The following is a 12391-nucleotide window of genomic DNA, read 5'->3' on the forward strand; positions in this document are numbered from 1 at the left end:
AAGATTCTGATCAAATCTGAAGCTCTATCTGTTACCTCGGTGCACCATCTTGCTGGAATACCACATTTGGCTGATGATTTTCCAACTGGGGTGTTCCAGCAAGATGGTGCCACTGCCACACTGGGCTCTTATTGTCTGAGAATTTCTTGACATGCATTTTCCTGAGTGCTGGGTTGGGCGTGGTGGACCGATTCCTTGGCTTCCACGCTCACCCGATTTTACGCTGCTTGATTTCTTCCTGTAGAGATACATGAAGGACATTGTGTACAAGATCCCTGTGACCTCCCTTGATGAACTGAAGCTCAGAATTGTAACTGCGATTGAAACAGTTACACCGCAAATGCTGGAGAACATCGCTTGGACATCTTACGTGCCATGAAAGGCATGCATGTTGAAGTTGTTTAGCATTCTGCAGTATTGATTATTTAGGTAATAAAACTTTTTGAGTTACATTTTCATATTCCGTAAGAGGTTTTATTTTGTTTTTTCCGGTTTGAAAATTATAGGCCATGGAAACCCCGACAATAATTTAGAATCATCCTGTATGTATGTGTATATATATATATATATATTTCCCCCCCCCTTTTGTTCCTCTGTCATGTCAACTGGTTAGGTTGGTTATTGGAAGTTTAATAGCGCATCAGCATCTAAGGCTATCGTGCGCCCATGTCAACTGTAAAATTACATGCCGGCTTTTTATATATCCTCCCCTATACCCATCTTTTTACTTATATTTTTACTTTGGACTACTCCAAATTTATTCCTCCCCCCTTTTCCCCCCTTAATTCTCCTTATTGATTTTACTTTGCCATGGCACATACTTTACATTAGAAACAAAGTATACTACCTTATCGTGCAATTCTGGTGGCTGACACTTGTCGATGCCAGGATTGTGTGATATGAGACAATATACTTTTATATATTTCTGTATGTGGTGTTTAAAATATATTATTTCTTATTTTTTATTATTATGCTTTTCACTTTTTTCAATTAGTAGCTATAATACCTCCTTTCCATTTTGTCTTTCCCCATTTTCCTTTTTCTGTTCTAAACTTTTCTATAAATGTTCAACTTTATATATATATATATGCATACACACACACACACACACACACACACACACACACACACACACATGTTTAATTGTAGATTGTTACCGATTATTGGTGTTTTTCATATAAGTATTAGTGTTCATACAAATTTGTAATCAAGTTATCCTAGTTTGGTTATCTTCATTCCATATGGCCTATACATTTTGAGTTAAGATAAAAAGTATAATGCTAAATGATAATGATTTTTCATAACATTTTACTAATGAAAGCATTTTATCTGTAGCAAGATAATTATTAAATCTTAATTTCTGTATAAATTTATATAATAATACTAAATCTTAAGGACTGTACAAATTTATATAATAATATAACGTATTGCATTACACCACGTGGCCGTCAATCCCCTACTTCATCGGGGGCTTTGAGTGGATTGACAGCCCTTTTCGACGTAATGCCTCATACTTACTCGTTTCTGTCTGTACCTATACCAGTTTTGCTATTTTAGTTTATATTTTCAGGTTCATTTTCTTAAAAATTTTTTTTTTTTAAATATTATTTACTTTCCTAATTTCTTCTATTTTTAGGTTAATTTTCTTAAATTTTTTAATTAATACTTAATTTTTATTTATTTAAATATTACTAGTTTATTTAACTAAATAAAAATTAAGTATTAATTAAAAAATTTAAGAAAATTAACCTAAAAATAGAAGAAATTAGGAAAATAAATAATATTTAAAAAAAAAAAAAAAAAAATTTTAAGAAAATGAACCTGAAAATATAAACTAAAATAGCAAAACTGGTATAGGTACAGACAGAAACGAGTAAGTATGAGGTATTACGTCGAAAAGGGCTGTCAATCCACTCAAAGCCCCCGATGAAGTAGGGGATTGACGGCCACGTGGTGTAATGCAATACGTTATATTATTATATAAATTTGTACAGTCCTTAAGATTTAGTATTATTATATAAATTTATACAGAAATTAAGATTTAATAATTATCTTGCTACAGATAAAATGCTTTCATTAGTAAAATGTTATGAAAAATCATTATCATTTAGCATTATACTTTTTATCTTAACTCAAAATGTATAGGCCATATGGAATGAAGATAACCAAACTAGGATAACTTGATTACAAATTTGTATGAACACTAATACTTATATGAAAAACACCAATTTACAATTGGTGTTTTGGTAACAATCTACAATTAAACGAATATATACTGGCGCATATAATGTACTATTGGCCTATGGCAAAAATACAATGGCATTAACGCAGCACAGAAGAACACGCAAATCTAAAAGAATACATACATCTAAACGTAATAACCACATTATATATATAAATTAGAAAAAGAATTAAAAAAGCAGAAGTGCAAAGAAACATAAATAACACAGACAGAAGAGAGAAATGAAGATACATGGCAGGAAAATATGTATAAAATTTTGAAACACTAAATATAGGGCAAATAAAGCCAATTAATACTAAACTTAGACCAGCAACCACTTGTTAATGCCAAGGCCAAAACAATGTGAAATATCACAAAAGAAACAATGAACCTACCACTAAAGATAATAGAAATAAGATGAACCCCAAGGAACAACCGTTAAAAATAACTGTTATATCCATTCTCATCAGAGGACCACTGGACATAATGGCTGTGAATATTACTGCATTTTGAACGAAATGCAAATTACTGCAACCAGTGGAAATTTGCATTCCATCAAGTGGCCAGAGCAATAAAATGCACCAAGGAGGCACTAATGCAGCAACAGAAATATCACTAAAGACTGAGCATTCATTGCAAAAATAAATAAATGAAGTAGATAATCAGAAATATAAACCAATTCTAGAGGGCAATATGAGTAGTGCAAAGCAAAGCAACTAACACACACTTCACACAGGCAAAAAAAAAAAAACCCCAAAAATAGAATATAGAATTTTTTTTTCATATTAGTTATACACACAGGATCCTAATCATGCAAATATAATCCTAACAACAGTCAACTAACTAGTGTATTTTGCAGCAACTTGCATATATCTACTGCACACTGGTATTCTAGTGCTGCTATCAAGAATGGAATTTGTTATATTAGTGGTCTGAAGAAATATTACTGATTAATAATGATTTGGAGTTTTTCAAAGACATGGTTGTTAACAGTTTCAAATATGATAGAATATCACAAACTTTAGTCGGTACACAAGACAATTTCAGCACACGATACATGTTTTCATTTCATCTTTACCTTCTATATTCTTCAAATAGAAAGCTTCAACCTCAAACTTTGTAAATATTTCTCTGAAATATTTACAAAGATATCCAAATTTAGAAAATTTCAAAATGTTAATATTAAGTAAAAAATTAAAGAAAACACAGAGATATGTACCCTAATATAATCTTAAAATTGAAGAATAAAATGTATGTAATCATACATTTATTATTAAAATGAAAAGAAATTGAACTGTGCTATTTTGCATTTATACATAAATAAAATTTTGTATTTATATATAAAATGACACAATAATGGATGGAATTTATTACCTGAAGGATAGTCAACAAATTAGACAGACCATCATTAGAGAATACTTGAATGATTGCATACTTATATTTCAATTCCTCCTTTTCGCCTGTAAAATATAATATACAATAAATAATAAATACAGTGTCATAAGTTTTCATTTTATAATTCTAATAATTTCATTTCATAATGAAAATTTTCTAATAATTTAACAATCCTTTCATAAAAATAAACATCTATATACTAAACTTCTTAGTAATTAAAGCCAGCTAACAAAAAAAAAAAAAATTAAACAGGACTATTATAATCTTGTGGTTATAAAATCCCTTCCTTTACAAAAATGAAATGACTAGCCACGTCATTTTTTCTTAATAATCTGTCTTTTACTGAATAATTTGAATGAGTAGCAGCAATTGCTGTAGAGTTTTTTGCAGAGAATCACTGCATGCTTCATTTATGATCACAACTGTGAAGTTTCCCATTGTGATGAGCTGGAGATGTTTTTCATCTGATGATGTGGGAAGATTAGCTGTACAGAAAGCTTTCCAACTATTCCCCTTTCCATTCAATTATGCCGACATAGGGTCATTTTCAACTTTTAAGTTTTATCAGAGAAACAATGACATTTTATATAAACACTAACATATACAAATGTAACAGGCATTAAAATTTCATACATATATTATCAGTTAATTGCAATTGAATAACAGTTATAGTGATCTGAGTACAGCATTTCCTCCTTTCACAATCTTCCAGAAGTCTCATCTAAATTAAAAAATTAATCACCAATTGCTATATGCATATATCTTCATTTTAAGATGTACTCATATGTATTTTAGGATATATGCATATATCTTCATTTCAAGAACTAAAGAAGCTAATTACAACTAACACTCACCTGTGAAACAAGAAGAAGGTAATGTTATGTGCTGCAAAATTCGAAGGGAAGTAATTAACTCAGGGGGTAGAGAAGAAGCTTCTTCACTGAAGTTCTTTACTACAGCCATCAGGTGACCTGTAGATTCATATGTATATCCAGGAATCTTCTTTGTTGGAGAAATCCATGCAGCAAGTTCGTGTAGTTTAGGAGTGGCTTCTGAATAATTTTAACATAATAATAAGTGATAACACAAAGAGCATAATTGGATATATACATAACGGAATAAAAAATGTAAATGCCATAAAGAAATTTTGGAAAAATATAATATATGGACTGAAGTTGTTATTTTGGGATTTAAAGAGATGCAAGAGATGCTGAGGCCATTAAGTCTATCATATGGTTTATAAGTGGCTATGTCAAGCATAATCTTAAAAGCATTTTCCATCTTGGCATTCTATATTATATTTCAATGTGGCACTTTAGCAATCTCAGGAAGAGACATTTGTTAGGTATGTTGCTGTTTATATACACATAAGAATAGCTGTATGGCAGGTGTGGCGTAGGACCCAGATAGTAAGGGGAATACTGCCTGGCACCCTCTTATGAAAAGTAGATAGTCAAAAATTGTACAGCAAATGGAAAGTAGTGCATAACAGTTAGTGCACTGTGGTATATCTTCTGCTTTGAGCTGATGAGAGTGAGTCAGATGAGTATCCAATTCACAATCTGGCAAAGATGACTCTTTTTCAATCATATACTGAATTTCCTGTTTTCAGAGTTCCATATGCTGATTACAGGTAATTCATATAGATTAACCATTTGCAGTTAATCTACATGAATCGTCTGTAATCAGCATATGGAACTCTGAAAACTGAATTAGAATGATCTCTCATTTTCCATTTCCTTGAAATCAATCTGTTCATTTCCCATGATTCTGCATGTCCAGGAACCCAGCAGAATCTAATAACTTAGTTTTCGTCTGATAAGTTTCTTGAGTACAACTATAATTTGGATCTGTTTTAGAAAATAAATGAATATTCTTTCAGAGCACTGGTTATACTGTGAGAGAACATGTGTGGAGAGAATCTCTGTCTATAAGACTGAGTGATAAACATTCAAGCTGTATTTGGTTTAAGACCATAAGTATTGTATTGTACTGGGTTCTGCAGCATAAACTACATTTATCAATTTGTGAAAAAAGGTAGAGCTCAGAAAAAAGCTGCTGCTCTAACCCCAAAATCCATTTTGGAGTAATCTATGAGCAATGAGAAAGCTGAGCTATACCAATGCAACTATGATGTCTGGATTTACAAAATGACAGAGATTTCGTGGGATCCAGTGTTATATCAAAGTTTCTTCATTTGAAGTTACAGTGAATTACAGATAGCTCTTATTAATAGTAGCAAATGATGCAAGAAAGCAAGCTTATACAGACTGAAGAGAAAAAAACACATCCTCTGTCCACTGCTTCTAACAATTTCTGTAATCATTCCTTGAATTTATTCAAACTACCCACTTCCACAACAGCAGATGGAAGTGTGATAAATTACTCTCAAACTGAAAACAGATTTTAACATATATTCTGCAACCACCCTTTTTCAATTTAAATTTATGTCCCCTTAAGTGTTTTGTCCAAGAAGGAGCAAGAATACCATCAGTTTACACAATCCATTTGAAGTACTCAAAGAACAACTTCATATTATACAAAGACTTAGAGCATGGTGCAGTTGGTATGTTATTCTAGGATCACTGTTACTAAAATGAGGTACCTTATCAATATTAAACTATCAGTTTTCATCACATCTGCCTAATTTTACTAGGTCTTTTTTGGTCTGCCTAATTTTACTAAGCCTTTATTCTTGCCATTAACCACCGTGCAAGTCTTTGTATCAACTTGGACTTTAAGTATGATATGCCTTCACCAATATCATTAATAAATACTGAAAACAGTAAGGGACCCAGCACTGAACCCTAAGGAATTCCACTACTAAAAATGTACATAACACCATTAATAACCACACTGTCTTTTTGCACTCTTGATAGTTAACCACCTGCAGATATCTTCCCATTTCCAGATGGATCTATATTTGTTATTTGGTTTTTAGGAGCATTAGCAACTAAGGCCATATTGCTCCGGGGATATGCGGTGGTCATTCCCAGACCTTTCCACACCCTCCGTATTTGGTGGTCACAGGCTCGAATCCCGGTCTAATCAAGAAGCATGTGCTACGGACTGCTGCTCCTGCCCACCTGGCTACAGAGGCGCCAGATGGATCTAAACAAAGAAATTTCTATAAATGACTACAGGAGTATATTCATTTTCATAATTGCTAGATCATAGAGCTTTGCAGTTACAAAGAGCTGTTGTTTGGTTTTTAGGAGCATTAGCAACTAAGGCCATATTGCTCCGGGATATGTGGTGGTTATTCCCTGACCTTTCCGTATTTGGTGGTGATGGGCTCGAACCCCGGTCTAATCAAGAAGCGTGTGCTACGAACTGCTGCTCCTTCCCACCTGGCTACGGAAGCGCCAGTTACAAAGAGCTATGGTTTAACAGTGTCAACAGCAAATTAGAAACAGAGTAAAAATTTAAAAAATAAAATGGTGAAAAAAATAAATATGAGTAACTCCACTGAATATGAGAAAAGCTGCCATAAATACTTTAAACTGACATGTAAAAATAAAGAAGTAAAAAGTATTTGTATGTAATTTAAGAGAAATATAATTTTAGGTAGTATAATTTTTTTATGATTACTTGCAAAATTGCTATAAGTTAAATAGTCATATTAATTAATTTAATTAAAATCTATGACACCACAATATTTTAACTATTTAAGTTTTCTAAAAGCACAGTAATTCAGACTTATCTGATTACCAGTCACCTGCAGTCACACAGCAAACTGGCTAACAAGTACACACCAGATTAAGTTTGCTCTCTAGAATAGGCTAGAGGTAAATGAGCTGAGACTGTACTTTTAAAAAAATATATTGTGATATTATAAGTTTAGTAAATAAATTAATATATTGAGATTCCACAAAGCAGAATATGCATTTAAATAAATTAAATTTGCATAGCGTATTAGAAAATTTGTAATAATCACATTAGTTTGAAGGCCACATATAAACTATTAATGGTAAAGTAAATTAAATCTGCTTAAAAACATTAGCTTTAATATATTTATTGTCGTCTTACCTTGCTGACTCAATTTAAGTAAAGCTTCTGCAAAGGTTTCTAGCATAACAACGTTCTCAGAGCAGTGTACAGTTAAGAGTAACAGTTCAATGACATACCCTGCACAAACTGACTTGGCAAGCTTAGTGTCTACTACTTCATTTCCTTCATAAGTAAAAATGAACAAAAATCAGAAATGCAATATATCTGAACAACAGGTATCTACTAAATATCAAGAACATTAGCACAAACTGAAAAACTGTAATTCACTATCTGTTTTTTTCTATATTGTTCTAAAATCAAAAACAAGAGATTATCTCATATGGATTATAGAAAAATTCCAAAATATAAAATAAGCCACTTCCACTCCCCAATTTCAGCATCAAAAAACCCAAAGATCATCAATATTCACATAATAATCATATTAAAAAACATTAACCATTAGCAATTTCATTAATCCATGAATACCTCTACATAAATTAATCCATTAATTCATAAATTGCTTAAGCCATAAAACAGCAAGAGCCAGCTAGTATTTCAGGGCAGAATGAAAAAAAATCTCCCATATATGAATTCTTGATAAACTGTAAGAAACAGAATCATTTTTAACAAAATCAAGAGGGAGAGGAGGGGGAAAGAAGAACACACCACAACATTATGTATGATAAACTGGTTAAAGAAAGATCTTAATAAAATAAATTTATGAAGAAAGAGACAATTTTTGACAGTAATCATTAATTTATAAAGTTCTACACAACAGTTAACTACACAGATTCCCACTATTTATTGTCATCATCAGCCATTTTCAATCCACTGCAGGATGAAGACCTCTCCAGCAACTTTCCAGTTCCTTTTGTTTTGTGCAATGGCCAATGATTTACTACCCACAAACTCATGAATTTCATCTGCCCATCTCCGTAGTTGTCTTCCAGGTTTTCTTCTAGCTCCTCTTGGGTACCATTCTGTTATTTTCTTAGTCCATCTGTCATCATGTCTTCGAGCTATGTGTCCTGCCCAAGACCATTTTAGTTCTTTAGATTTGATAAGAATGTCATTTACTTGAGTTTGCTGCCTAATTCATGTGTTTCTCTTCTTATCTAACAGTCTAATTCCTAATATAATTTGTTCCATTCTTCGCTGTGTAGTTCTGAGCTTCTCTTCCATTCTTTTGGTGAGTATACCCAAGTTTCACTTCCATAAGTCATGGTGGGGAATATACATTGGTTCATTATTTTACGTTTCAGACAAATTGGGATATTGCTCCTCAGTACTTGACTATATTTCCTGAATGCTATCCATCCAAAATTTATTCTTCTCTTGACTTCCAGCCATTTATCATTATTACAGCCAATGACTTGTCCCAGATAATAAGTATATGACCACCTTTTCAATTACTGCTCCTTCAATCATTATATCCCTTTCTGTGGCATACTTGTTCATCATTACTTTTGTTTTAGCCATATTCATCTTTAGTCCAAAATCCTTACTAACTCTGCAAAACTGACTAAGATTTTCCACTAATTCTTTGGGATCGTGGCTTATGACCACAATGTCATCTGCAAATCGTAAATGGTTTAGGTACTCTCCATTCATATCGACTCCTTTCTGTGACCAGTCTAATCTTCTGAAAGCTTCCTCAAGGGCAGCTGTAAACAACTTCAGAGATACTGTCTCCTTATCGAACTCCTTTCTCAATTTTAAATTTCCTACTGTCTTTGTCTAGTCTAATAAAGGAGGTAGTGTTCTCATATATTTTCTTCAAAATCATAATATATGGGTATCTATGCCTTGTCTTTCCAGTGCCCGAAACATTGCCTTATGCTGTATGGAATCAAATGCCTTTTCAAAATCCACAACCATTTATTGTAAAACTATGCAACTCATATATTATCAATCTCCTCCAAATTTTCAATAAATATTAGATATAATCTCTCCTTTATCCTCACAATGCCTGGAAACAATACTGTATTTTACTAGGCTAATCCATTAAAGAAGCAACAAACCCCAAACATGTAAGGATGTTCTCTAATCATTGAAATATTGACCAATACTTCACAGTTGACATACAGGGTAATTTTTTATTCATCATACCATTTTATTTATTGGAAGAACAAAAAATATTGCTCAGATACAGAAATTAACATTATTAATGCTAATTAAGCTGTATTTAGCAGTACTGTATTGGGAAATTCATGCTACAGCATGTTCAGTGTATCAGTCACAGTACAAAGAACGTGCTCTAAGGGTTCTTCCAACACAGAAAAAATTCCATCTTCAATCACTTTCTTCAGCATAGGAATGATTCATAGATTCTTCTGAAATACTTAGTCTTGGAGATGACCTTAGAGATAAAAATCACATGGGTTTAAATCAGGTAACATTGGTGGCTACGCCTATACTTTTCTGTACAGCTCAGAGTAGTAGTTAGAAACAACCCTGTTGTCAAAAATTTCATGAGAGAATTCCAGGACAACTCCTGCAGTATGGGACCTTAAGCCATCCTGCTGAAACCACTTGTCATTGATGTCGTTGCCATAGCCATAAATATTAAAGATAAAAATGTCCAATGCAGACATGGCTTGTGAGGTTTCCATTGACAAACACTGTCCAAAAATGTCCAATGCAGACAGTGTGCATGATACAGCGACTCTCTGTGGACATAATGTATTTTTAATAATAATATGTGGATAGCCAAAAAATCTTGCATTTTGCTTATTCATCATCATCATCAGCCATTTTCAATCCACTGCAGGATGAAGGCCTCTCCAGCAACTTTCCAGTTGCTTCTGTTTTGAGCACTGGACATCCATTTACTACCCACAAACTCATGAATTTCATCTATCCATCTCCGCCTTTGTCTTCCAGGTTTTCTTCTAGCTCCTCTTGGATACCATTCTGTTATTTTCTTAGTCCATCTGTCATTATGTCTTCGAGCTATGTGTCCTGCCCAAGACCATTTTAGTTCTTTAGTTTTGATAAGAATGTCCTTTACTTGAGTTTGTTGCCTAATCCATGTGTTTCTCTTCTTATCTAACGGTCTTATTCCCAATATGATTCGTTCCATTCTTCGCTGTGTAGTTCTCAGCTTCTCTTCCATTCTTTTGGTGAGTGCCCAAGTTTCACTTCCATAAGTCATGGTGAGGAGTATACATTGGTCCATTATTTTACGTTTCAGACAAACTGGGATATTGCTCTTCAGTATGTGACTATATTTCCTGAATGCTATCCATCCAAAATTTATTCTTCTCTTGACTTCCAGCCATTTATCATTATTACAGCTAATAACTTGTCCCAGATAAGTATATGACTCCACCTTTTCAATTACTGCTCCTTCAATCATTATTTCCCTTTCTGTGGCATACTTATTCATCATTACTTTTGTTTTAGCCATATTCGTCTTTAGTCCAAAATCCTTACTAGCTGTGCATAACTGATTAAGATTTTCCTGTAATTCTTTGGGATCATGGCTTATGACCACAATGTCATCTGCAAATCGCAAATGGTTTAGGTACTCTCCGTTCACATTGACTCCTTTCTGCGACCAGTCTAATCTTCTGAAAGCTTCCTCAAGGGCAGCAGTAAACAGCTTCGGAGATATTGTGTCTCCTTGTCGAACACCTTTCTCAATTTTAAATTTCCTACTGTCTTTGTCTAGTCTAATAAAGGAGGTAGCACTCTCGTATATTTTCTTCAAAATCATAATATATGGGGTATCAATGCCTTGTCTTTCCAGTGCCCGAAACATTGCCTTATGCTGTATGGAGTCAAATGCCTTTTCATAATCCACAAATGCCAGGCATAATGGTGTTTTATATTCATTTGCTTTCTCCTGCTTATTCGTTTGCTTATTCATTCTTTTGCTTATTCATATACCTATCTAAATGAAAGTGTGTTCATCAGAAAACCAAACCTTGTTTATAATGTGAGATTCTCACTTTAATTGTGCACTGAATTCCATGGCAAACAAGGCATGCCATTCTTCTGTACCTGGTGTTAGTGGCTGGCTAGGCTGAATTTTGAAAGAATATGCAGCAACATTACTTTGATAAAACTTCCTTATTGTGCTGTAAGACATCCTCGTCTGTTGTGAGAGTTTATGTAAAGTTCTTTGGGCTTTGTAGCTAGATTTCCCAAGCTTCATCAACCCTCTCTGGTGTTTTTAATAAAGGTCGGCCTGCATGACCTTCCATTCAACTAAAAAACTGCCTGTTCTCTGAAACTGATCTCAAACTAACTTCACCACTGTTTAGTTAGTTGGTCCACCAAGCATGCTAAAGTGTTTTCAGTATCTTCTTTGAGCAGACACAATTGAATTCCCACTTCTGTAGTATTCCTTAATGATAAACACTTTTTTTCTCAGTGTTGTATGCCACAATTTTCTTCATGTCACCTGGAAAGTATTCGATATTGCCAACCAAATCTCCAAAGCTTTCTCTATAGAATGATGTCGTTGGTATGAAAATTATGAAGCTGGCAAAACTGTAAAGAAAAGAAGTAGTATGATGAATAAAAAATTGCCCTATATGAGGGTGTTTCAAAGATGACTTGGAGTTTTATTTTACAAAAAACACACATACTAGAATCGTCAAACTTATTAGTCTTTTTTCAAAATACAGTATATCCCAGTTATTTGGGCCATTGGTTAATCAGGGCAGCTGTTTATTTGGGAGAAATCTTAAAGAACAGAACCCAATCGAGAAAATAGCCATGATTTAGTTTGCTTAATTTGGACAACATGTCATTTAATCGGGGCAGGAGACTGCAGCA

At 33.4% G+C, this 12391-nt stretch overlaps 1 protein-coding gene across 2 annotated transcripts in view; it reads right to left on the reverse strand.

The window, feature by feature from the left end:
* vir (VIR_N domain-containing protein) overlaps window positions 1–12391 on the reverse strand; it is a 346195-nt gene that overhangs the window by 172522 nt on the left and 161282 nt on the right. For both annotated transcript variants that reach the window (XM_090377624.1, XM_090377623.1), the window contains exons 19-21: window positions 7646–7789; window positions 4471–4668; window positions 3596–3681 (exon numbers count right to left, since the gene is read on the reverse strand). In XM_090377624.1, coding sequence (XP_090233750.1) covers window positions 3596–3681; window positions 4471–4668; window positions 7646–7789 — 428 coding nt within the window. The remainder of the gene's footprint in view (window positions 1–3595; window positions 3682–4470; window positions 4669–7645; window positions 7790–12391) is intronic.

This window comes from Mastigoproctus giganteus, chromosome 7 (genome assembly GCF_048544385.1).
Source record: "Mastigoproctus giganteus isolate SK-2022 chromosome 7, ASM4854438v1, whole genome shotgun sequence".
NCBI classification, from domain to species: Eukaryota; Metazoa; Arthropoda; class Arachnida; order Uropygi; family Thelyphonidae; genus Mastigoproctus; species Mastigoproctus giganteus.